Source organism: Catharus ustulatus, chromosome 4 (genome assembly GCF_009819885.2).
Source record: "Catharus ustulatus isolate bCatUst1 chromosome 4, bCatUst1.pri.v2, whole genome shotgun sequence".
NCBI classification, from domain to species: Eukaryota; Metazoa; Chordata; class Aves; order Passeriformes; family Turdidae; genus Catharus; species Catharus ustulatus.
Window position 1 is genome coordinate 63,293,054 of NC_046224.1, and position 27,873 is coordinate 63,320,926.

The 27,873-nt window shown below is 39.8% G+C and overlaps 1 protein-coding gene across 1 annotated transcript in view; it reads left to right on the top strand.

Annotated features, from left to right (window-relative positions):
* The window catches only part of LOC116995621 (potassium voltage-gated channel subfamily KQT member 1-like), a 74,569-nt gene extending 55,651 nt beyond the window's left edge, over positions 1-18,918 (top strand). The window contains exons 11-12 of the mRNA XM_033058476.1: positions 18,464-18,578; positions 18,846-18,918. Of these exons, the coding sequence (XP_032914367.1) occupies positions 18,464-18,578; positions 18,846-18,918 (188 nt within the window). The remainder of the gene's footprint in view (positions 1-18,463; positions 18,579-18,845) is intronic.
* Positions 18,919-27,873: the final 8,955 nt, after the last annotated feature.

The following is a 27,873-nucleotide window of genomic DNA, read 5'->3' on the forward strand; positions in this document are numbered from 1 at the left end:
AGAAAGGACCACCCTCTAATATCTTTTTTTGTGTCCCTCCCCTTTACCCCGGGTGCAGGGCTGGGACTGTGGACAGGGGAGAGGGAATGTGATTGCTTTGATCCCATTCCTGGTGGGCTGGGGCAGCCCCAGCTGTGATCTGTGAGGATGGGAATTTTGGAGCTTGGCTCTAAGGCAAGTAGGAATTTAAGAAGGAAAAATAAAATTAAAAAACAAACAAAAAAACCCCACCACCCCAAAACCCACAAGAAACCCACCCGCAATCAAACCAGTCAGTAGGAAGGAAATAAATAACAGGGACCATGAATTAGTCATGAGCAATCATGTCAGATCAAGTGGTTTTTGTTTTTTCTCTGATGTGGCAATGTGCATTTTAATATTTATAGACAATTTAATATTTAATACTGATTTTAGTCACCTTTTCCTATATCATCTGTGTGTGTCCATAAACATAGGACCTGGATTATAGCCTAGAAAGTTGGTTAAGGCTCCTGTGCAGTGAATGAAAACTTGCTGGAATATGATACTTCACAAAACGTTTAGCAGAGGTTTGCTGTTGAAATGACAAATACATTTAGAGATCTTTCTGCCTCAGGTGCTATTAAATAAACCCATCAGTGATCCAGGCTGTGGATTAGAGTGGAATTTTTGTTCAATATGCTGTTGGGACTGATGTAGAAGTGGCTGAGAGCACTCTGGAAGGCAGCCTGGAAGCCTTCCCCAGGGTGGAGATGCTGCTGCCATGTCTCCCCCCTAATCCTGGATCACAAATTCCCTGCAGTGATCTGTCCCCACACTTTTGATATTCAGCAGCTGCTTGACCTGATTTCCACCCTATTAACCAGCTGGTTATGGGATGTGACTCCCACAGGAAAAAATAAAAAGTAACCCCCTCACTGCACAGTCCTGAGCGATGTGTTGGGCTCCAGGGAGCCAGGACATCTTTGCTGCACTTGCCTTGCCTGGGGTCAGGTGGCCCAAACCATTTTGGGGAAGCAAGGGCAGCCTTGGAGAGAGATCAAAAAAGAGGGAAACTGGGATTTGAGGTTTCCCTCTTTATGCAGAGTGTAAACTCTGGTTAAGACCATGATTTTTCTAATTAATCAACTTTAATAAAAATTGTCCTGCAGCTTGTGCAGCAGGGAATGGGGAATTAATATATAAATTAAGGTTGTCTGGGAAAACAGTCTCTGGAACATGCTCTTAAAAGCATAGATAAGGATGTGCTACACAGTTTGGATTTTTCTCACTATGTCTATTTAAGAATTCTGTCTTTCTGCTGGTTTCAGAGAGGTAGCAACAATCTCATTCCAGTGTGAAAATAGAACATTGTGGTCTAAATTGCCGAAACTCAAATGTCAAACTGCAGTAATTTAATTTAAAACTGCAACACACATATCAGTGCAATCCAGTGGATGAGAAAAGGGAAAAAGGGAGAGGAGGGAAACCCAACCAGCATTTAAACCAGGGGTGACACACATAAAATCGTGGTGCTGTGAGGTTCACTGCAGTTCCCTGAGGGCTGCCTGGAAGTGAAGGTATTTTTGGAGCCTTTTTACTGAAGGTGAGAAGCACCTTATAAATGGAATAAGGATAACTTATTGCATTCAGCTTTTGTCTCAAACCCTTTTGCACAAAGAAAATGGGTTAAAAGTTAGGATCTAATGCAGTGACAAAGCTCCAACACATCCTGGTGGCCTCTACTGGAGTCCTTGGGTTGGTGTTGATGTTAGATGTCCAAGGCTCATCCTTGCTAAGGAGGGAAGGCTGAATTCCTGGATTCTGTTACCAATTCTTGGGGTGGCCTCGGGCAGACAATTAACTCACTGTGCTTGGGTTGCATCATCTGTTACACGAATATAAGACTTGTCTCTGTCACGGAGATTTTGCAAGTCCTAATTGTTTATGAAGTGTTTTTGGACTGACACAGCATTACAGAAGTGGAGAATGCAATTAGTCAATGCAGGATTAAACACGGGCCTGCACAGTTGTTTATCCTCAGCATAAACAAGGAGTGATAATCAGGGATGGCTTTGCAAGAAAAGCTGATTTTTCACAGCAAATGTAGTGAATGCTCTGTGGGGAAAAAGATGATGTGATTTAATGTAAAATGTAAAGCTACTTTTTAGCCATAAAAATTTAGGGTTTTTTCTGATGGAAATGACAAAACATTATTCTGGGAGATGAGGGCATCGTGTCTGAAAAATTATGGCCTTTTAAACTGGTTTTACTTGGATGGTGGAGTAGTAAATACACTTCTACTACTCCTTAAAATATGCTGTTCATCAAAGTGAATGTCATGGAAAACATGTATTTTACTTATTTCTGTTGTATGTCAGCTGGGAATGCTGAAGAGATTCTGTAAGTGGAAGCAAAATAAACACTGGTTCTGTGGAGGGGGCTGGATCCATTTATAATAACCATTTGTTGAAAAATATAGAAGAAAAGAACTAGTGCTCCCTTTATTTTGGTTTTGCTCACTGTTGAAGTAGCCAGGTGTAGCCACTTCTAAACAATTTACTTTGCTCGATGCGTCTCTTTACAGAGCAATCTCTTTGCAGTCCCAGACAGTGCTTGGGAAATAATTTTGATATACAGGTGTACATGCTGTTCTTCCAAGATCTTCCCAACCACAACTTCATGGGAATATTTGCCTTGGAAAGAATTTGAAAGTTCTGTGCTTTGGAAATGTTTCCTTGCCCAGCTCAGCATAAATGCTGGGATGGAAAATCTGACCTGTCAGTTTGCTTAAGGATATACACACACAATGTCTTTATTTCAGTTTAATCCTATCAGGTGTGAAAAAAAACCTGAATGATTGAGGATAAATAGTACATAAGCCTAAGTAGCAAAGCTTTGTGTCAGCCTCTATACATGGTAAAAAGTGTTTCTGCCCTGTTTGAAATGAAGCGATGGGACATAAGGGTGATGCCAGTGTTGCACTAAGCTGTGGCCTGGTTTAGTGACATCTTAATATTTCTTTTGTTCCACTTTGACTTCTGGAGACAGTGCAGTGCAGAGGGGCTGTGGTTTAGGATTTACCTCACTGGGGCATTTCAAAAGAATATTTGTTCTTGTTTTTATTTTTGAGCCCCTTCCTTTTAATTTTTATCTACATAAAGCCTGACAGACTGGAGGTGAAAAGAGTTAGTTGCTATGGAAGCTGTTCACAGTCTCTGCTAATCATGAAAACTCAGGAGAAAAAGGTGCTGCACCCAGTGTCTGCCAGTTAGAGTCAGCCAGAACTCTGAGGGGATTTTTCATGACTATGGCAAAAAAGAAAAGCAGCTGCTTGTCATTTGCTTAACCTTGCTTGGGCTGAATTTAATCAGTAGAAAACATCTGGAACTGATTCCCCTTCAATTTTGGAGTGTCCAGTAATTTGCTGTGTACATAGAACTGGTGCACCTTTAGCATTGGAATAGTTGGCTAAATCATGTTTTGCAATATTGTTATCTTTTGGAAAGAGAAGAGGAAACAACAGTAATTTCCCAATGAGCAAATATTTGCAGTGTTCTGTATAGGTTGCATCGTTGGCTGATTTTGTGCAGCTGTTGTATGAAATCTATTGATCAGAGTTAATAAATTTCCAACTGAGTAAAGTGCTTTTTTGTATTGATTAAAACTGGGCCAAATTCTGAATTGTTTAGCGTTGCTTGACTACAACTGATGAAGAAATTTGACCTTGTTACTTTTTTTGACAGAATGCAATGTTAAATTGTGAGTAAATTTTGAGGCTGTAAAAGGCTTCTGTTGATTATCTAGGAGTGGTTTGGGTTAAAAGTCAGTCTCTCCTGAAGAATTAGGGTGTTTTATAGATAGCTATTGATACGTGCTTTTAGCTGAATTTTCTGTTAAATAAAACTCAAGTCCGACTTGGATAATAAAACTTGGTAAAATGGAAATGAGTATTAGAAAACCACTCAGAGGGAGATAGATGGAAAAAATTGTGCATTTAAACATTGTTTTGTGTTGACAATGCATTCCTTCTTTACTAGGGAAGTTGGCAAAGCTCAAATATATATTTTTTCAAATATAAATTGTGTGCACTTGCAGGAGAGCATTTATATTTTTAATAGAACCCCTTTGGAAACCATGAGTGAGTAACTGGCTCTGGAAGAAGCTCTTTCTTAGTGTTCTACTCAGAGAATTTTGCAATGACTCTCCCAGGTGACCTGGCCATAATTTCTATGGAAATTTCTCTGGGGTAAAGCCCATAGAAGTGGGGGAGGTTGATGAATTTCTGGGACACCCTTTCCTCTCTCCTTTGCCCCCTTTATTAGGGAGTTCTAATTTCCCATCCATGCTCATGTGGGTAAAACTCTTTTATGGCACTTCCTGTTTTGTGTCATGGGAAAAATACAGGTGTGATTACTTCTACCCAACACAACAGCAAATAGCCAGCTTGGGAATATAAAGCAATGCTGATGCCTTTTAAAGCAGTGTATTATTTTAATTAGATGTTATTTTTGTCTTTTTCATCTGTAACAGTGATAATCCGCCATCAAGGCAAAAAGGGTTCCTGGAGTTTCTTCTATTCTTGCTGACATGGACTTAATGTCCCCTGTAAAAGGAGAAGAATATTTTTACCCCTTTGGGTAAGGTGAATTATGAGGAGAGCATCTGTAACACAATTCTGATAACTAATTCCTGGAATTCTGGCTTAAACACAGCCTGGTCTTGGAGCTACCTCATGAGTATGTAAACTGCAGCCATGGTCTGACCTTTTGGGCCTATTTGTGTTCCTTTATCTCTTATATTGTGCTAAGTTCTCAGAACTTGATTCCAGTTGTAAAAAACCAACAAACCTTAAGCAGCATAATGCCAGTGTTTGCTGCTGGTGCCTTTTTCATACTGTTTATAATAGGGTGAATCAGACCATGGCAATGGAATATCTAGAGCTGGTTGTGCTAACCCAATTAAGATCCTTTCAGGTCAGGTTGACCTGGATCTGTCCAAGATCAGCTTGTGCTGAACGAGCCGTCCTGGACCAAGGGCAGCCCTAGATAAAGCCTACAAGTTGCTCTTGCTGTTCATGTGAAGGGCTCAGGTTGGCTCCTGTTCCTATAACCTTGTAAAAGAGAGAGGACAGAGAGTGTGCACTGGATTTTGGTGTCCAGCAGCTGAAGGCTTTACAGGCATTAATTAAAAAATCCTGATGAACAGAAAGCACGCAAAAAAATACACTCAAGCCTGCCTGATCATGATAAAGTGTGTTAAATATGGTTTTTGTTGCTTTTTTGGTTTTGTTTTTTTCCTGCTGGAGAAATTAAATCTCTGGAAGTTCTGGTTGCACTGTTTCTAGTGAGGTAAAATCACACTGATAATACAGGTCTGTTCACAGGTCAGATGAGCAAAGTCACTTTTAGCTGCTAGAGATCTACTTGAGTAAGGTCATGATGGCTTTTGTGGGGTTTCTGCCTGGTAAAGACCTTCAACTTGCATTATTTGCTGGTATCTTCTGAAGTCTCCTTGAAGGGATAAGGATGTTCTTTGCTAGATACATTAATGCATTAGTGTATGCTAGTCTTGATTGTAGATTGGCTGAAGTGGAAAGAGTCTGGGCTGAAATTCCTTCTCTTACAATTGCAGAGCCAGGCAATTTAAGTTGGAGTCAGTAAAGGCTGTTTCAGTAGTAATTTCTAATAAAAAAATTTAATTTGAACAAGTTTATTGCTTGCCATTTGAAATAATCTAATTCAGAATAAGTCTTCTTAAGGAGACTTCTGATGCTCTCTTCTGCTGCCTCTTTCATTTCCATATCTCTCCTATTGGCACCGAATGGGGTTTTAGTGTGTTGCCATTTCCTAGGGTGCAATGACATATCCAGAGTCTTCCCTTTTCCTCCCTGCATTTATCTGCTGCTACGCCTGGGCCATGTTTTTTTCAACATGAGATGGAATTGACAGAGATTTTTCCAATGTTTGTCTTGTTAACTTCTCTGTCAGCTGTCTGAAGAAACTGTGCTGAGGGAGACAGGGCATCAAGGAGGGGATTCTGTGCCATGTAAGCAAACCCCATTATCATCATCATCATCACCACCACGTTTGCAAAGCCAGAAATGGTCAGTGCTTTACAGCCACTAAATGTTCCAGCCCCTTGTAACCTTCAACCCATTTAAATCTGGCTCTCAGATGGGGAAAGGGCCATATCCAAATCTGAATAAGGGAACACTGGATCATTTATGGCAAAGGCAGCTCCTAAGGCACCGGTTTGGGGGCCATTTGGGAAGTGTCCCCAATAGCAAAACAGAATAAGGAAATAACTGCACATGAGCATCAGTAGAAAGGAAGGGGGAGGTGGGGAACAAGGCATTAATTTCTCCTTATTGATCTGAAACCAAATCTCTCAAGTTCTTGGGTGAAACATTTGTGCTGCTAAGGGTCTGAATGGCAGTGACAATCTTGGGTCTCAGTGCTTTGGGATTGTAATCGGAGTCTTTGCATTATCCTCCCCAGAGAAGTAGTTTACCTCTTGGGCTGTGCCTTTGCCATTTCCATAGTCTGTAACACCTTTCATTGAGAGTTTATTTGAATTAAATTAATTTTGCTTATATCCTACCTTTCTAGGGTTGTGACATGCTGCTTCACTAGTGTTTCTCCCTGCAGCAATATTAACAGTGTAGGAGGCTACTGCATGAATATTTGTCCTAGTTTGGAGGACAGGTGTCTGCTAAGAAAAGCAGGAGCCTCTCTTTGAAATGGAGAATGTAAATCCCCTCCTTCCAAATTATTATAATTTTGAAATCAAGGGGCTTTCAGGCAAAGATATGGGAATTAGGAATAACAGTTCTTTACTAGGGAAATTAAAATAGAAATACAGTACTACAAAGAAACAAACTCCAAACCCTGACAAAGTCAGAGTACAACCTGACACCCCGTCAGGCAGGGTGTTGGTAGCAGTCCCATTAAATGGTGGCTGCATCCTCCTGCAGTGACAGATGTGATTCAGTTGGAGCAGTGCTCCTGTACAAAGTGCAGTTTCCCTCTGGAGGTCCAGTGGTGATGTGGAGAAATCCGGTTTTCCTCTGGAGTCCAGTGGAGAAAGGGGCTCCCTTAGTGTCCCAAAACCTCTGTTTTATTTTGGTAAGAAATGTTGGGCTCTTCCCCCTGGCTGGAGCAACTTCCAATGGGATGCAGTAATTTTATCAGTCCCACAGTGGGACTCAATGGCCATTAGCAGAAAATGACTGGCTGGAGGAAGGATGGGTTGTGAAAAGATAAAGAACAATGTCCTGCCTGGTTTCAATGGATGGCCCATTAGCAGAATATCTGCCGTTGAGATAAGGATCACTGCCCCCACCCTCAACAGATGGTGATAGAACAGATACCTTTTATCACACTCTGTATTGTAACCCAGGACAATATTTCATTCACTGGGCAAGTGCACATTCAGATCTGCACTATATAGATCAGTGTAAAAAAATTGTGATGTTTTCTTAACACTACATGAACAAATTATGTCAGAAGCCCCATCAAGAATCCTTGGATACCACCTCTGTCTTGGAAAGTGCCCAGCTGCATCCCATAGGAAGTTCTGTGTGAAGTCAGCACTGTGTATTTGTCCTGTCCTTGAGCATCTGCTTTTCACCTCAGCTGGAGACAAGGCAGTGCATAAAACAGTTCTTTGTCCTGGTGTGTTGTTATCTGATATTAGGCCAGTCCAGCTGGGGTTTTTTCTGTCTCAGCAGTGGTGCATACCACCCTAGGATGGCTTGTACTCTGCATCTGGGTGGCCACAGAATCTCAAATATCCTAAATACCCCCTAAATACACCTACCAAAAAATAGAGATGTGCATATGTAATGAAATATCATTTTGTCCACATTTAATACATGAAGTGAAATGGTTATTTCAAACCACTTCTGAATGAACACTTGAGAAGTCTTAAATATTCATTTTTTTGCACAAAAAGTAGCTTAATCTTGAGCGACCTCTTATTTGAGATACAAATGGATTTGTTGGTTTACTTAAAAACAGCAATTTAACAATTTTCTGTGAATTTTTATAATCTAAAAAGAAAAATATCCAAGTGCTATAACAAAGTTATTTTAGAGAAACTTTTATTCAAGCTATCATATGATTCATATATTCCAGTAGTAAGGAGATATTATAGGGCAAGATGGAGTTTGGAAATCACTGTTTGGATTCTCCAACCAAATTACTACATAGAGTGGTATCTGAATTTTTAATGCCACAGAAAATGGAAGGGGATATTCTGCAAGGGTTTGCCTGCCAACAAATAGCAGAGCATATTTGGTTGGTCAGTGACACAAAGCAGATTGTCACAATAACCTTTGCAATTTCTGTCATCTTGGCAATGTGTCTGAAACAATTAATTTTGGACGTTGGATAGAAAACAAATGGATTTGGATGGATGCATTTGAAGCCAAATGACACTTTTTTGTTGCTGTTAAAATTAAAATGTTTGATTGGAAATCAAGATGGTATCGTGAAGTTGGGTTTTCCCCTGATGGCTCTGTTAGAGTTCAACATCTATAATGATGTGTTTATATAAAAATTAGAATGATGAGTGTGATAAACAGCAAGATTAATAGCACTAAGTATGAGAATTGGGCCAAGTTATTTTCACACATAGCAAACATGAATTCGTGTCTCAGTCTTCAGTAATGTGGTTTAAAGAAGCTTGGATGGAACCAAAGCCTTACAAAGAAAACACACATCTGCTGTAATTTGTACAATATCTCCTTTCCTTGAAGATGCTGATGTCAGTCAAGTCACTCCTGAAATTCAGCATTCATCCAGATTTCTCTCTGGGACTGTCAGAATCTACAGCCAGTCAGTGCTGCACTGATTGTTGTATTCAGCAGTCTCAGCAGTAGCAGCACTTTCCTGCTTCTCAGGGCTTCCTTACCCATCTCCTCAGGAGGAACATTCTGTGTCCCCTGCAGATGCCCTTGATGGGGACAGAGGGTCACTCACACTGACCAGTGCAGGGTATGTTAGAGAGCTTTTCCACCCTCTGCCTGCAGGTCCCTTGGTGGAGGGAGAGGAGAGCTGTGTCTCCTGACACCTCTGTGGTTCTCCCTGTCACAGAAAAGCCATGGCCTGCTGCCAGAGGTCACCCTCAGTCCCACCTGCAGGGCACATTCAAATTTATTTCCACAGCATCATCAATAAAGAGAGCCTTTAGATCTCTGACTTGAGGATGTTCCACCTCAGGGTTGCATCTCAGTTTTAAATATCACCATTCCCTTGTCATATAAATTTTTTGGTCACTATTGGGAGAGTAGAGGATGTAATTATTCTGGATCTTCTCAGAATCTGAGTTTCAAAATATGTGAATTTTAGTGGTAGTGGCAAAAGTTTAACAATTCCTTCAGAATCTTTTTAAACTCTGTAATTATAAATATTTTCTAATGGAAGTTCAGAATAAGCAGTATGAGGAAGCTGGAATGTGACATTAGCAAAGAATCCCAATTGAGCCCCAAAGTACAGAATTGAAGAGTCCATTAATTTAATTAAAAATAAAATGTGATCAGTTAATTTGCAGCATTTCTAAGAAGATAACTTATTGTAAGGAGGGTTTGGGCTTATAAGATGTTTCAGTTTGAATTCTATGATCTGAAGATCTGTCAGTCAAAATTTTCATACCATTGGGCACACATACCAATGGCTACTTTGAATTCCCTTTTTAATAGTTTTAACTTGGATTCTCACTCAAATTACTGACCTCCCTAAAATAGCCTCACATTCAAGATTTATAAAGTAAGTATTTGAAGCAAATATATTTGAAGTAGGGAATACTCCCACAAAGTGTAGTTTCTTTACACCTGGAATGTGTGAAATAACAGCTGAAGCTTCAGCTAGGAATAGTTTTAATTTAGTGCAGTCAACAGCTACAGATTATTTTGATTAACTTGTTTTGAGCTTAAGGGCAAACATGGTAATTCTTTTCTCTACTATAAGATTTATTCTAATTTACAGATTTTTTTTCAGTGTGGAACAGGCAGGTTGGTAATAATATTGTCTGTATTGAATTCATGATTTGCAGGTGTAGAAGAAGGGATTATAGGGGACCTGGCCCCTGATCAATCACAGGTGTACTGAGGAATAGCCTTGCCCCTAATGGGTTGCAGCTGTGACTAATCAAGATAAGTGTAATAAAAGGGGTGGGGTGGCTGCTCAGGGGGATCCTTGAGGAAGAGGGCCTGGAGGTAGAGGAGCCCTAAGGAAGAAGAAATGATCTAGAGAGACAAGAAGAAGAGTGAAACAAGGCAAAGAGTTGGTGCAGTAAAGGATCTGCTGTGAGGTCAGTCTGGGTCTGATGGGGACAGAGCTGCTGTTGGAGTCAAGCTGGGTGAAAGCCTGGGTCAGATTCCGCAAGCCAATACTTGTAGTCGTAGTTCAGGAGCAAATAGCTCAGCAGTCAGAGTCTGCAGTTGGGCTCTACAGTAGGAGCTTGCTGTAGTCACAGTCAGGATGGTAAAGCTGTAAAGAAGAATAAGCCAGGACCCTTTTCTCATTGTTAAATGAATCTGTGTCTTGGCTCATTTCTACCCCTAATGAGTGGTCTGCTGCAACAATGATTAACACTAATAAATAAGGAAATTGTTCTACAAGGACTCAGTTGTGGGAGGGCAAGAACTCTATAAGACCAGCAAATAATTGTGGGATATTTCACTGTAATTACAGTAATTGGGTTTTGTGTTCTTGAGAGCCAAAACATTGACAACAATTCAGAAGATGTCTCTGGTTTTACTCTCACTGCAGTTTGTATGCTTTGACCATTCACAGTCATGAAAAATAAAAATGTTTTCAGACTGGTTTATTTTCTTTAATAGCCACACTAAAGCTGTACTTCCTTGTTAAAATAAATACTTTTACTATAATGGCAGTTTTGAATCCTATAATGGAATGTAACTCTATATATTTATATTACATGATACATTCCCTATGTGTAATTCTAAGAGTTTGTATGTGTTAAGAGCTCTCCCTGCAGAGCTAACAAGCTGCCAAATTACATTTCACTGACTATTAATTGTTTCAGTTTAAGGTCAAGTTCTTCTTGTCCCTTAAAGAAAAAAAAGGCTAGCAGTGAAGAAGGATCACTTTCAAAGCTATTTTTGTCTTATTTTTCTTTGCTGTTACTGCTGTACATTTTGTTCTTCAGAACAACTGAATGAACAGTCAAGTATTTCCAGCCTTAAAAAGTTAAATGTATCAGTATTGGTGACTTGAATTTGGTCTTGAAGTGCTGATCTCTGAACATATTCACAAGGTGTAGATGGTATCGCCAGCTCAAAAACATGTTAAAAATAGTTGTGGGCACAAGGATCGTGTCAGATAAGCAAAAGAAACGGACTCGGTCTTATGAGAATAAAGAAATGCTTGTCAAAATAGTTTGCTGTAGAATATTGAGAAGCTTTGCTCTCTTGGCATCATTTGAATACAGCTTGTCCTGCTTGATGCTTTCTCAAGGGTGTCCTGGTCACATTCCTTGTGGACCAGCTGTGGCAGCATTTGGACCTCAGGTGATCATGAGAAGCAGCTCATTTCTGTGGTTTTTTCCTGCTTTCATAATCCTCCTGCTGTGGCTATTAATTAATATGTTAATTACTAATTAAAATATTAATAAAATTAATTAACAATTAAGTAAAAATAAATAATTAATTAATATATTAATTAATTGAGTTATACTGTGCAATTCACTCAGTGGGTCTCTCTGATGTTTCCCTTCTCCAGCCAACAAAGAAAATGTGTTTTTCAACCTCTTTGTCAAACCTTACCCACGAATACCCTCCATATCAGCCACACAGACTTGAATGAGTTTTGAAGTCAACTATTTTTGTGTATCTTTTGAAGAGCCTTCATAAGGGGGGAAAAAAATTTAAAAAGGCAGTACTTTATTTCAGGAACAAAGCCCAGGAGAGAGGAAATGTTAAAACAAAGTTGACCCTGTATTTTAAGAGATGGGAGGTTTCTGTGATTTGGATTGAGAATGAGAAACCCCTGTAGGATTCAGCTATGGGCTGCCTGTCTTCCTTGTTCTGGGGCCCTTCCAAGCTAAACCATGATTTTGTAGTGCATGCTGGGCAATAATCTGAATACTTACTGCATGGCTGTAGAGTGTATGTGGTCCAACTGCCTGGATACTTCTCCCTCTTGAAGGAGAAGGGATAGCACATGGCATTTCAGGAGTAAGTGGAACTCTTGCCAGCCACAGATCTTTTTCCATGCATATGGAAAGCTTCTACTTCTTACAACAAACCTTTTGCCTTCCATCTTACTTGGCTGAATGGACTAGAAGGTCCCAAATGCTTTGGATTGGAAGGGACCTTAAAGATCATCCAGTTCCAGCTCCTGCCATGGGCAGGGTCATCTTTGACTAGCCCAGGGTGCTCCAAGCTCCATCCTTTTTATTGTGAACCGTTCCCATAAAGAAAACTGAAAATGGGTCATGAGTATAACACAAGCAGAAATATAAAAGTTAAAGTATCTAGATTGGTAGCTTTAGTTCCATGTTTTATGAATGCTTTTATCACAGCACAGTCACTAGACATCTAAAAATGCTTTTTGGATTAAATCGGCAAGGAAAAATCTGTGCTTGCTGGGTGTGAAAGGGGCTGGGCTGAGCCCATGGAGATCACAGCTCGGTCCCTGAACAGATAGTGAGGGGCACCAGCACTGCAGGGTTCTCTCCCGGGCTCCAGTAATCTCCAGCTCCTTTCTGTGTATGAGGAGATCCTTGCAGCTGTTTGTGCACTTGGTCCCTGACCACTTTCTGAGTCTGTCAACAAAACTGCTTGTCAGAGAGTGCTAAGCGTTGGACATTGGGAGAATGAAAACTTGATTACTCTACAAGTTATTTCATGCAAAATATTCTTCTAAATGTTTTAGGCTGCTATGATGCATTTAAAGAAGTTGATTTTGAAATATGCCTTCTATAGTAGACGTATTTATGATGCTGTAGAAAATGTTTGGAGTTTGTTGGGGTTTTTTCTGTTGCCAGTTTTGTTTGTTGGTTTTTTGGTTTTTGTTGGGTTTTTGTTTGGTGAATGTTACATCCTTCTTGTTTGCTAGGTCTGAAAAGGATGTTCAGGCAGCTGGGTAGATAACACATCCTCATGTGCATTCGAGAGTATGTTTAATTGTTTTTCTCTGCTGCTTTCCAGCACTACGTGCCTTTTCCCAGTGCTACATGCCCTTGTGATTTTCAGTAATGTGTTGGTATTCATTTACATCCCTCTGTTGTCCCATCAGCCCTGTAATGAGTGATTGAGTTCCAGGGGCAGTAAGGCAGTGTGTAATTTGGCCTGCAGGCTTATCTAAACAAAAGAATGTACAACAAACAAAGACAGCATTAGTGCATTTTGAGTGCTGATTGTTTCAAATCAGATACACAGGAAACCAGATGTTGAAGTTTATCTGAAACACTTGCAGCCCAATCTGTAACTACAGCAGGAAGAGTGCTCAGCACTTTTTGCATGGAGTTAGCAATGTGTCTGCAGCAAATACAAATTTATTCTCATTCCTCAATCCACCTTTTCAGATCTTTTATTTCTGTTCTGCTTGCAAACCACTGCGTACTTAATTTTGGTGTGATTCTGCAGGTCTTTTGGGGGTAAAATGCAATTCTTGTACATTGCCCTGAATTTAAATCAGCCACATCTTGAATGGTGATATTAATTTAGCTGCCTAAAATTAGGTACAGAAAGTAGCCTGAGCTTTTTAAACTGTATTTGTAGCTCTAGGAGTTGTGTATGGGACAATGTGAGTATGTGGCATTTGCAGATGACTTACATTTGAGTGTGCAGTAAGGATGGAAAATCACAGCTTCAGATGCTCAGATTTGTTAGTTTTACATAAAACTAAAGTAAAAATATCTTTATTTGGAGTAGTAATGAGTACACTTCTGATACCACTGTAACTTCACACAGTAATGAAGAAAAGCTCTTATTTTGGTAAAGAAATTACTTAATCCGTGCTAATTATATTTTTGCTGTATTATTCCAACGTGACTCCTCAGAGGAGCTTGAATACCATTTACCTGCTGAGATGAATGATACTAAAAACAAGTTTAAAGCAGGTTGGTTTTGGGGTGTCAGACACTTCCAGGTTTTCATAAGCTATTGACTTTCCTTTTTACTGAGGAAAGTAAGGATTTGGAGATGTCCTAGTCTCAGTCCCAAGCCAGTTTTCTTCTATGCAGCTTTACAAATACAAAGTGTTTTTAAGTGAGGTGATACAAGTTCGACACAGGAAAGTAGACAAGACCTAATAGTGGGATCTCACAGGCAGTTCATCTCTGCAGATAAAGGAAGTGTGATTATCCCAGGATTTTCTGTCAAGATGCAGCCTCACATATGAAATTAAACCATATGTTTATGTCCTATGTTTTGATGATATTGAGTAGAGCAACCCGGAATTATGGGAGAGAGGGTTGTAACAGCTGCTCTAAAAGTGATGAGGAGACAGTGGCACTGAAGAAACAGGGACCTACTTTTTCTGGTTTTTTCACCTTCTTTATCTGAGAAGAGGGTAGTGCAACGTCTTCCTTGTTATTTTGTCCTGCTGTTGATAGGCATTGGCTGTTTGAGAATGACCACAATAGTGCAGTCATGTTTTCTTTTGCATTTGTAATTTGAGAGCTTGCCTTTCCCCCATAATGCAAAGACAGAAGTTAGTAAGACAGAAGTTAGTGTAATACAGATAAGAAGATAAAACCAAACAGCATTACAAAAGATATCGGAATTATGTTTTGATGTGTTTATTTTATGACTTCACAGTTTTAAATTCAAATTAAAAGCAAAGATATGTGAAACTTAACTCTTTTTTTGTTGTTTTATCAGTTGCTCTGTTTCAGGGATCCCTGGGTCTATGGCATCCCCTGGAATTTGTTGTGCTGTAGTAGATACTAGGCTGTATTTTCAATTTGCTACTTTCAAATTTTTATGCTCATAAAGTATTGTATATTTTATGATGAAACCAATATAGCTGCTTCGTACTCTGAGTGGTAACACATGGTAGGGATGGATGGCTCCTCTTCTTTTGCCTCTTCATATTTCCTTGCTTCCCCTGCTTAATACTCTGCAGCATCAAATGTAGGGCATTAATTCCCATAAAGTCAGTTTGGACAAGGAAATTTTATGAAAATAAATATAGAGAGGGAAGACAGAGTTATTCTGGCTTGAGCTGCAGTTGCTACAAACTACCATCTGTAGTAGCTGGGCCTTATAACTTTGAGTTTTATTTCTGGAAAACATCACTGTCATGTGTTCGATGTATTATAATGTTCCACATTTCCTCAAAGTGAAAGCACTATCATGAATGATTATTATGAATTACTTTATTGCTCAGGAGCTTATGACTTATTGACATTTAAAAAGAAGTTGTTCTTCTTAGTGTGATTTTTTTGGAATTTTGATTTATGACTGAACATTGTTGTCTAAATGGGTTTTGGAAGTTCAAGGAAAGTGAGTTAACTGCAAAAACTGAGTTGGTTCCAGAAAGAGTGTTTTGAATAAGAAAATAATTGCTCACAATTCTGACAGTCACTTAAAGGAAATATTTAAATAATAATATAAAGAAAATACCATGCATTAAGTGCATATACCCTTAGCATTCATTTAGGGACCAGAACACATTATTAATGTATTAATATTTTAAAGCAGAAACATGTAGAATTAATGGGTTCTAAAAGCATGAAGAGAAATCAGTATTAAACAACTTTTATTCAGATTGCATGGATAAAATAAGTATTCTCTGGTGATAGCTTTAATGGTTCCCAAAACTAATACTTTGATTTGATTCAGGTGGCTATGAGAGTAGTAGGGAATCTGATATTATCACCACCCAAATATGATGAGCCTCAGAGCTGTGATTTCTGTTTTAACTTGATATATTAGAGCAGCACTTCTGTGAGCAGCTCTTTTTTTATCTTAATACTTTTGAAATAAACTTATTCTGCAACCAAAATGGCAAAAATTGTTCTGTCCATGGATCTGACCATGGAAGCATGGGAGGGCAGAGTGGAAGCAGTGAGGCAATCTCTGAGATGTGACCCAAATACTTAATTTTATGAAATACACAAGTTCCATTCAGCTGATAAAATCAACTATGGAGTATGTGTTGCACGACTCCTGTTTGCGTAGAATACATAATCACATCATTGTCTTTTTCCAAACACTTGCAGGAATGAAATGTGCCCTCCTTGTGGAATGAGACTGCCACAGATAATCACAGCAGTCCTCACCAAAGGGAAAATTTGGGTGCTTTTGCCTTAGGTAATGACACAACAGAAGCTTGTCCTGTTTGTGTAGGTAACCAAGCAGAGGCTGTTAAATCCCAGGATGAGCTTCCCCCATCCCTGGTCAGGGAGCAGGCTCCAGGTGCACTTTGCAGGAGCTGCTCAGCACATGGGAATCGTGAGGAAGAGAAGGTTTTGGAACTGGCTCTTGCTGTTCTTCCCTTTTGCTCAGAGCCACCGTGTTGAGAAGCACATTGCAGTAGGGAACACTTCTCAGAAAAGGAGTTAACCATCCAAATTGAAACAATTAGGACTTTCTGAGTTTTTTAGGAGTACCTGGATGCAGATTGCAAAGAGTGGTATGAGGAGTCAGACAGGAGTTTGATGAAGCAATAATAGACCAAACCCCTAAAACGACAGGGCTAAAATATAATCCTATGGCTTCTCATGACAAATGCATTGCAGTAACTTTAGTATCTATGCAGTTCTGTGAAGGAGACAGCTGCCATGAGTTAACCAGGCCCTGCTCTGACCCTTCCAGCAGTTCATGGTGGAGTAGGAATTGATAGCAATGCAGTTTTCCTGTTAATCTGATGTGCCTTATTTGGGCACAGTGATTTAACTCTGCCTTGGCCCGCTCCCAAGTTTAGCGAAGTTCCTGTGAGGAAAACCTTCCCGTAGCTGAAGCCAAACCTCCCCCAGCTGAATTTTGCAGATGTGATCATGTGCCATGTTACTTGTTCAGAGATTGGTGCTTCCCAAAGCCATACTTCAAATATTAGATCTGTGTGTTTCAAGACTTTGGCAAATTATGAGGCCACATAGTTCTCTTAAAGGAAAAATGCCTAATCAGAACAAATGCAGAACTGGCAGGTCTCACAAAATAAAGCTCCTCCAGAACAGCCAAAGTGTTTCAGTAGTGCTGGGAGAGCACAGAAGTTCATGCTCCCAGTGCCAGGAAGATTTGGGTTTCCCCTGGAAACACATAGTTTATTTGTGATTAAATGCAGCAGAAATAAATAAATCAGCTTTGTCATTTTATGTCCTTTGTCAGTGTTCAGTTACACTATTTGATAATTCTAGTCCATAGACTTCATTTTTATTCCTTACCATTTGGATTATGGCTCTTCTAGTAGTAAGTTCTGGTGTTGTAGCCTTTTTAGTATTTACCTTGAATTTGAATGCAATCCAGCTAAAGTGTTGTTCTGGAATTAATTGGATATTTCAACAATGTAATTTGCTAGGAGGCAAGGTTTCTTATTTCTGTTACATGGGCTGTTATAACAGCATATGCCAGTGACACTATTTAGTCTTTACTTGTTATGATGCTTAATTTTAGTGATTCACCCACGCACACTTTTTTCCTCCCTTGAATCTATGTGTCATCCTATCCATTTTCAAAGTTAGACTATCAGCTCATGTGCCAAGTTTTCGAGGATTATCAGAATTAAAGTTTATAGGTGGCTTCCTTAGAACCTGTTAGGATTTAAAAGCAATGAATGAAATTGTTTTTAAATCCCAGCATTTTTTATCTAGATATACTTTTTAGCTTTTGAACCAAGTTTATGTAGGAAAAAAATATTGAAGAGAATTTGCATCAGAAATTGCTTTTTAATACCAATGCATCTGAACTTAGGCAGGTACATGTACACTGCACATTTATGATGAAGTCAGCCCTACATTGAATGGAAATTAGTTTTAAGGGTAGATCTTTAGAAAAAATTTGATTTTACCACTTACAGGGCTAGCTGCACTTCTCTGATTTTTGTAGTGTCTTAGCAAACTCCTTCATTATTTGGCCATTATATGTTTTCCAAATCTGCAATGAAATTTGTACCTTTGTAACACTTGGAACATGAGCTTGAATCCACCGTGGTTATCCTGCAGTGCCAACTGCATCCAACCACCTGAGGCTTCTGGTTCATGGGGAAAATTTGGAACACTGGTGGTTATAGTGACCAGAAAGCACTTTGGTTTCAAGTATTCAATTTGTCTTACAGTAGCATTTTAAATAATAGTTTTGAAGGATTACAGCAGACATATCAAGTAGTGTTGAGTGAGGGAATGGAAATCTGATAGTTTGTATTGTCGTGCCCACATTAATATTGCAGATGTGGTGAATTTGAGCCAGCCCTTAAGAAGACAAACCTTTCTTGTAAGAGGTTCCTTGTGTTTGAACTATGTATGAGCTGTGGCAAGAGTTGTGGATTTGTCTCCCCTAACGTATTATGATCTCTTTGAACCATTTGTGCAGTGAGAAGACGCTCGGAAGGGCACACCCCAGACATGTCACGGGCCAACAGCTTCACTGATGACATCGACCTGGGAGCCGAGGAGTCCCTGCTGCCAGCAGCATCCGACGTGGCACAGTGAGTGAGCAGCAGAGCCTTTACTGATCACATACATGCTCATTGATAATGAGGGACCCCTGTCACTGAGTGAGAGCTGTTCTTAGGCTGGGTGGCTGCACTTGAAGTGATTGTGAGTTTGGTCTTGTTTAACTAAATGTGAACATTTCCTACGAAAGGCATGTTTAGCCTAAAGTTTGGTGGAACTAGTCAGATGCTTGGAAAAACAGCACTGCCCTGTGATGGGTGGCTTGCAGTCTTGGTATCTTTGTTTTCCCGCTTTTTAAGGCAGATGACACAGTTCCTGAGAGCTGTGAGCTTTACGGACAGTTTTATAGTTGTAGACTTCTCATCGAGTTAAGCTCTAAAGCAGTCCTGATGTTAATTGATTGGACACTTAAATGAAGACTGGTGAGGAGCTTGGAACACAAGTCCTATGGGGAATGACTCAGGGAGCTGGGGTTGTTCAGCCTGGAGAAAAGGAGACTCAGAGGTGACCTCTACAGCTCCCTGAAAGGTGGCTGTGGTCAGGTGAGGTTGGTCTCTTTCTCCAGGCAGCACTGACAGAACCAGAGGGCACAGCCTTAAGCTACACCCAGGGAAGTATAGGCTGGATATTAGGAAAAAGTTTTTCACTGAAAGAGTGATCAAGTAGTGGAATGATCTGCACAGGGAGGTGGTGGAGTCACCATCCCTGGATGTGTTTAAAAAAAAGGTTGTTTGTGGCACTCTGTGACATGGTCTAGTTGAGGTGTTAGGGCATGGGTTGGACTCAATGGTCTTGAAGTCTCTTCCAACCTAATCATTCTGTGAATTCTGTGAAATAGTCATTTATAGATACAGTCTGAAAATAGAAAGGCTACCTCATGTAATATTTTTATAAAGCAGGCACACTTCTAAGTGTGATGTTCCAAAAATATGAAAGTGAAATTATTGTCCAGGACAGAAAATCCCTGTCAAGGAGTTCACTGCAGTTGTTGAATTGTTGCTTTTACTTGGTTTATTTTCAGAAACATTTGCTAAGACAAATAATCATGCAGGACAACTCTATATTGTGCTTTAGCAGGATCTTGAGTAACCTTCATGCTTTTGTCCTGTAATTTATATACATGTCAGTATTGGACATGGGGATTCTGGAGTAAATTTCAAATGTAAAGCATTAAAATACAGAGGAATGTCTGGATGGACCAGAGCATCCAGATGCCTCAGCAATGTTTGATCTCCCATCAGAAACTGATACAAATAATGCTGGTGAGGAGATCTCCTGAGTTAGCAGGCTCATGAAGGTCTAGCTGGTGTTCAGATGTTATGGTAATGTTGGTCAAAAACCCCCCTGAGATCACCATTCCAAGAGAAAATATGGGCTTGGCATGGGAAAAACCCTTTAGAAAATATCTGAGGTTAAAAGAAAAAAAAAAATGTTACTTGCCTTCAGACAATTTCAGAAAAATATCCACAGTGGTGTTCAGGATAAATTTGAAAGCAATGTGATTCCATTCTATTATGTGATTGCATTTAAGAGGTTTTCTTTCAAATCCTATGTTTACTTTTTGTCCAGGGAGCTCATATGTGTGATGAGGTGTCTGCTACACCTACAGTAACTGTACTGTGCTTTCATACCAGATACTCTGGTCCTTTTATTTCCCCAACATGTAATATTGGCCTTGCTTTCAAATCAGAGAATTCTGAATTATTCTATCAAATTGGTCTTTTTCCCTCTTATTATTCAACAGTGCAAGCAGAGGGTTTTGTGTTTGAGGAAGAAGAACCCCTCAGTTCTCATCTTATTTCTACTGTTTAGTGCATGAGAAATGGTGGTATTGTGAATTACATTGTGTAGGGCAAACTGTACCTGCATTTTTAGTTCCTGTTGGCTTTTAAATGTGTTTCTTCCTGTTGGGGAAAATAAGGAGTAGCAGAAAGATAATCAAATGCACAAATGAAAAAAATTAAAACATGGAGAAATTTAAAGTATTGTGCTAGTTTATAGTAATATGCTATGAAATCATTAATTCCTTTTCCTGTGTGAGAGCACAGAAACAGAATGATCTTGCCACTGAAATCGCTAAATTAAGGATTTTCGTACTCTAAGCTCCACAATAAAAAACATATGTATAAATTCTAGCTTCTAAATATTTTTAAGAAACTTCAAATGTATAGAAAACATGAGGCCAGAAATTATAGATACAAAGGTGCCATGTAAGAACACAGTCATCATTTCATCCAGTTTTCTGCTTCTAAACTGAGCATACCAGCTTTCACCTCTATCACTGTCTCATTTTCTGTGTCTACATTTCTACTTAGTAGGTTGCATTCATTTAAGACTTGTCCTGATTCTTGAGCAGAAATATGTAGTGTCTCCTTATTTAAACTGTGAACTTTATGAGAGAAGCACAGAACGTGTTGTCCTTATGGATCCAGGTTTCAACTCCCAATCCCAATGCAAACAGTAAGATATTAACACTGCATTTGCCTGATACACCAATATTAGATACACTCAGTGTAATTATTTCTCTTATCTTTTGGCAGAAGTGTAAGCAGGTAAGTCTTGGTGTGTGCTGCACTTGCTTTAGTGAGTTTTCCAAAACAGCATGGCTTCTGCTTTTCACTTAGTTAGACCAACAGATCTTCATCCTAGACTCATAAAAGCAGTCAATGATTAGGAAAAAATGCCTCCAAGGGTAAAAATCAACCAAAAGGGTGTGTGCATGTGTATATGAACACACATTGAACCTTCCCAACTTGCAAAATGAGTGAAAACTTGGCTTTCAATATCAGGATCCTAGAGTGATAACAGTTTCACGTTCCCTTTGTGAACTCAAGTTTGACTTTGTGGAGCTACCAAAACCTGAAGTTTTGTTTGCCTTCAGCAAGTGTTTTAAGCTACAAATTTCTGCAGTAAACCTTTATTTCAAAGTCTGTAACTGGTCATTTTTAAGCTTCCTGTGTTGATTATTAAACATGGTGCCTGGTCTACAGCTGTAATGTTTTGAGGGTTGTTTTCTGTAAAGTGAACAATAGATGCTTGCGAAGTCTGCTCCGTTGGGTGGATGACTGCAGAGATGCTCTGTCATGATATAAGCTTTGCTTCAGGCCACACTCTCTTGCAAATTACCTCCATTGTGTGGGAAGGGCAAATGATATCCCAGGAAATCAGATTTCCTACCCTTGAGCCTCACTGCCTTAGACAAACCTCTGTCACATCAATATGAACGTGTATAGTAGATTCACATCGCAGTAACTCAGGTGGGTTTGGCCAAGCAAGCACCACGCTGCTTGAAAACTGCTGATAGTACTGTTTAAGGTGATATTTGACTGAAAGCAAACCAGTTCAATGTGTTGCAGCACCGCCCAGGTCTCAGTGGTGGATGCATCCACCAGTGGAATTCTGATTTGAGTGGTCCATGCAAACCTGGAGAAGCTAAGCTGCCCTGGTAGAAGCTGTCAGTAAAATCAAGCAGCAAGCTGGAAAATGGAGCTTGCTCATTTTTCTGTAGAAACACAGCTACTTTGGATCCATTGCTGGGATGATGTTTGTTTCTGGTGGTCTCTGCACAAATGTGAGCAACTCCTGAGCCAGTGGACAGAAGCATCACATTCAGTTGATAACCCTGTGGCTCCCTGAAGTTCTTGCAGAGTATCTCTGTCAAAAATCCTGTGTGCTCCTGACCTGAGTAGAACTCTGCTGGTTTATAATGGCTGCTTCTGAGGTGTCCAAATTTGAATAAAAATGATGTTAGAGATTAATCAATTCTGACAGATTAAAGAAGTATATTAATTTCAATCAGTTGATGAGTAGTTCTATTTTTAGCAAGAAATGTTTGGACTGCCTCACTGGCTGATGCAATTGCTCACCTAGTATTTCAAATTCTCTGATGAACATTCAGAAGGGAACTCCATCTGTGCATTACTGGAGTTTTGCAAGAGTAAAGGAGAACCCAATAACTTTAAGACTTAATATTTTAATTTTTTTTTAATCTCCAGCTGGTTCTGTTTTTATTGTGATGACATGAACCCTTGACCATGACAACATTTTCTGTCATACACACCGGAGTTAACCTTCCATCAGGAAATAGAGAATTTGGCCAATGGACTGCACTGAAAGATTACACCAACCTGGTCCCAGATCTCCCAACCTCAGGAAGAATATACACAGCAGCAGCTTTAGAGGCAGACATCCTGTTTTTGTTTTTCAGAGCTCTGTGGTTTGAAGCTGTGGTGTCTAAAGCTCTTTTCACTGTAAAGAAAAGCAAAAGTTGGAAATTCTATATGTCAGCATGGTTAAGCAGCTGCGGTTGAGTGTGCATTTTGTGGCTGGCTGAGGTGACACGGAGGTGAATGTCAGCTGGTCCCTGGTGGGGAGCAGGGCAGGGCTGCAGCTCAGCACCGCTGGAAACCTCTGGCAGGGTGAGAGATGTGCATCTGTGCACCTCTCATCTGTGGGAGATGTACACACGGTGCCCATGGCCAGAGCTGGCTGCTCCCAGGGGACAGCTGAGCAGCAGCTCCTCATCTGGAACAGGCTGCCAGGAGCTGAGAACTCCACCTGCTCCCCACAGGGAAGCTGGGGCTTCATTACTTTTTGTGGGCTGAGAGCAAGAGCTGTAGTTGCTCTTCTTTCTGAGGCTGTATCATGCTTGATCTTCTTTTTGCCATGGTTGGGATTAAATGCTCAAGAGATGGTATTTCTTGTTCAGACTCAGATGTTTATTAATTCTTATCTATATTACAGTGAGTTCTACAGCACTTCAGGCTAACAAGCTAAAAATGGAGATGTATTTCTCTCTCTGTGAGGCCTTTTAAGGGCAACTGTCCAATTAAGAAAGGACACCTAAATTATTTTTACTTTTAACCCCATAATGAACCACTCATGACCCACAACGCAGAATTTTCTATCCAATTGAACAAGATCACCCAGACTCATGAAGAAGAAGGAAACCTCCACCCTAAAACCTCCATCTTGCTATGTATATATTACTATTGAATTCTAAGTTTTCCCCATGTGTCAAACTACATACTCATGATCCCACTTCTGTCCTTCAGTTTTGGAAGCCTTTTTCACAGCTTCAAGTCAAAAGCAGGTTTTTCTTGGGGGTCAGTGCCTGTCAGCACAGAAAGCCTAAAATTCTCGGTTTCCAGGGTTCCAACAGCTCTGTCCACAGCAGAGTCAAGCTGTTCTTAGGAACCATGGGTTTAGTCCAATCCTGGTTAAAACAGTTCTGTGCAGAGATTTAGAAAGCATGAAGGTACTTGTGTTGCATTCCTGTGTATGAGTGTGTGGGCTGTGGCTGTGAAAATGGCTCAGTGCTTCAGTTTGAGGTCTTAAAGTAATGTAACAGAAGCACAGACCTGAATGTGGAAGCAACCTGATATCCACTGTTCTCACCTCCTCCAGGTTTTTTTATTTCAAGCTCATAGCACAAAACTGGCTCTTAGATTGTACAAGGGAGATTTCCCCTACAAAAGAATAGCAGAAAAAGGCAGCATTAAAATGTGGTTATTAAATGATCAAGGGAACCCTGAGGAGAGGTGAAAAGGTAGACCTGAGGTGAGGCAATGGATGTAAAACCTCTTTTAACAGGGGGAATTGAGACCCTGAGGGTGAGGGTGACTCAGTACCTTGCTCTGTGTCATCACAGGGGAATCCTGATACAAAAAGAGCATCCCAAATTAATCTCCAGGACCTTGTGTAAGGATTGAGGCTCAATGAAGCCGGGGAGTTGGGTTCTCTCTGTCTATGGGTGTTTGTGCTCCCCCCAGACTGCCTGAAAGGACAGGCCACAGCTGCTCCCCACCTCACCAGAGCTGGGTTCTGCAGAGACTGGGGGGGGGACCCTGAGCACTGCTGTGTGCTGGGTGGAAAATCAAATTTGTATTCAAAGGAGGATGCTTCATGGTTAGCCTTGGAATCTACGTTTTCTCTTTAAAAACAAGTTTAGGAACAGTGTTGGGGTTTTTTTTCCTGTTTTGGTTTGGTTGGTTTGTTTTGGTTTTTTTTTAGAGGAAATAGGTTATCATCTGATTGGTAGATATGAAATATGACTAATTTCCTTCATTGCCCACTAACACAGACATTTTATACAAAGTGAATGGGACAAATGGTAAAACTTCTGCTAGGTGTTAAAGCTTACATTAGGTGCTATTAAAGAAAATGGACATTGTTAAGCCCTTGAATAAAAGGATGTTAAACTCATCTTCTGACTTTCAGCCTTCCACTATCTGTAGATGGTAGGGAAGGTTTTATCTGGGTCTTAAGAACATTTTTTGCATTTCTTTGTCTCTGCTTGCAAATCTAAGTGTGCAGCTTGTAGCACCAAGCATATTTTTGGTCTTTCTATGGCTTTAGTCTATCTCTACCAGCTCCATTTATCTTTGTGTTTTTGTCATAACTTCCTCCCATAGCTTATTGCTTTTAATCTCATTAAAGAAACAGTTCACCTTCCCACCAGCAACTCTATCTCAATGAATATATGATATATCATATAATCTGGTAATTGGATAGTGATCTTGTGTAGGATAATTGAATCGATTATAAATTCATTAATAACACTTTTATTACTAAAATAGGGTCCCTGGGGTAACCCACAGTGCCATGAGTTCATACATCTATATCCATCTTTTTTTGAGGTTTCTCATTGTCTGTTGGCCTTTGACACTTACTAATTCCCACTCTCAATTACATGGAACGTAGGTATTACTGATGCAACTAGTTCTGTCAGCATGGCACTCAAAAACATTATTAATTGCTTCAAAGAGGGATTTTCATGATCATCTGTCACTTCAGAACAGAAAAAAGTGATGTAAAATAGTGAAAATGTAACAGACAGTAGTAATTGCTAATCTGTTCTATGCTTTTTACCACTGTATGGTCTTGTGTTAAATTACACTTTTTAGCACTACCCATTTTTGTCTTGTCACTTCTAATTTGAAACTCTTTAAAAGGGCTGCCTTGGGATTTATTTCAGCACCCAAAGTATTTTTATTACCATGTAATATGAAAGCAAGGCTGGCATTAGTATAAATTGGTGCCATTATGCAATAACCTTTTATAAGAATTTGACACTGATGCTGAGGGGGTTTGGAGGTATTTTTGAGGATTTATTCTGGAGTCACAGTGAATTTTTGCTCTTTTATTCAATAAGTGAGAGCATTTGGCCAGTGGAGGGCACTGCCCTACAACACAGGAGAAACAGAAACTCCATTTCAGCTTTCCAAATCCCATTTGTCATTTCAGCAAGCTTACTTATAAACTTAATTTATCTGCATCTGAATTTCCCCGATGTTGAATTGGCAAGTTGCCACACTAAGAAAGACCCCTGCTATATTAAACATCAGTTTAATGAGAAATTTAACCAACCCCCAAAGGCTCAGCTTGGTGTGGTGCTTAGACTTTCTTTTCTGGAAAACAAACTATTGTAACAGCCTACTGAAGGCTGTCAAAATATAACTGAATGCATATTATTATGTAAACCTCTATGCAGCAAAATTTCCAGATCTGATGGAAAAGTGCAACATAAAAAATTGCTTTGTAAACAGAAGCTTCTACAAAACATTTTCTATAATTTATTTGGTTTTCCTCCTTAATGAGTTTTCTAATAATTTCACAGAATTTTAAAGTGTGAATAGAAATTTTTTTTCATGGCAGGGGTGTGAAGTGATGCTTCTGGGATTTATGGCTGCAAATATCTGTCATGAAAACATTTTACCAAGAATGCATCTGTTTCTAGATGACATTAAAGACTCACCTTTGTGGCTTTGCTTTGCACAAAAATTATTTATCTCAGTAGCAAGTCAGAAAATAGAAAAAGGCAGCTCTGACATTTGTTATTGAAAGGGGTGCAAGGAGCTGGATTGGATTTCTGGTCTCCATTACTGGCACCTCTTGTCTGTAGTGTGAGGAGAAAGCCAGGGAAGGGGGGATCACGTTATCAGGGCTTTGTCTGGATGTCAGAATTTGTCAAGGTTTTAGTTAAATATTATTGTAATTCAATTGTAATTTCCAGACTCCATGGCATGTGACAATATCATATGTGTCTCTATGTGGAGCTGTGATGAAAGTTTGGAAAAACACAACATGAGAAGGGTGTTGTTTGCTGAAGGTGACAGTGCAACCCTTCGTATCAGACCACCCCAATGCCCGGCAAAATAGAAGTGTGGCACTTGTGTTTTGGGGAGGATGCAAGACCTTGGTGGGAAAAGCGTGGTGTGTGCACTGCACAGAGAAGTGTGATTCTGTCCCTTACCACAGAGAAGTGTGACTCTGTCCCTTACGTAGAAATAACCAAGTGCATGTTGCCATTTCCCCTGATCTGGTGGTTTTGCAGTACTTTGTGTTTTAGCAGTTCTGTGAGATGAAATTGGATGTGCATGAACCATGCCTGTTCCGGTCATAGGCACTTGGTTGTGTTCTGTTTGTGTAAAATACACTGAGACAAAGGAGAAGCAGGGATAGGAATCCATGGTGTCTGCAGCCTAAACATTCAGCTCATTGCTGAGATGGGTGAGCTCCATCTGTAAACCACAGGGTGTGTTTTAACACAAAAAATACTTTAGAAATTGTATGTACCAGCTGTCCTTCCCCTTTCCTTCCGTGGCTGCTTCCTTGGGCTGCTCCTGTGACCAAAGCAGCCCCTCTCTCATGCCAACCAAAAGCCCATCCCTGCATAACAGGGACTGTAGAGGCAATGAGGGCCAAAAAAGGAGGGAAAAAAGCTTGAAGGCATGAAGACATCATTTTTTTTTTTGGCTAGAACTTGTGGAGGGGAGAGCTGAGATAAAAACCTATTATTCTTTCTAAGGCAGGAAGCTTTAATTTTACTTTAACAGCTGAGTGTTACCCTGCTGTCCTTCTGAGCATAGACAGCAGCCCTGCAAGCCAGCATCCTGCCTTCCACTTGAGAGAGTCACTTCTAATCCTTACAGCCTTTCTGAAGAGGTGGCATGCCTGTCTAATGTGCTGTTTCTACAGACTTAATTTCTGGGGCGGTATCAAGCAGGGAAAAAAATAGAGAAACTGTAAGTGAAAGTTAAGAGAGGTCAGTGTGGTTAAGTGACAAGTTGTGATGGGTGCATTAGAGGACAAAAAAAGATAGGAAATAAAACTTTATTAGACATGTCAGGAGCAGTCCTGTAGTTAGAAAATGTGATTTATGGGTAATTTCTTTAGTAATTCATCCTTACCAATATTATGAAAATCTACTTTGAAACTTTCAAAATGACCTGAGCAATAATACATTGATCATAAATTGAAATGGCATAATTTGGTTATGATGTTTCACAGTGGAGTTTAGACAAACAATTTGGAGTTATGACTGTG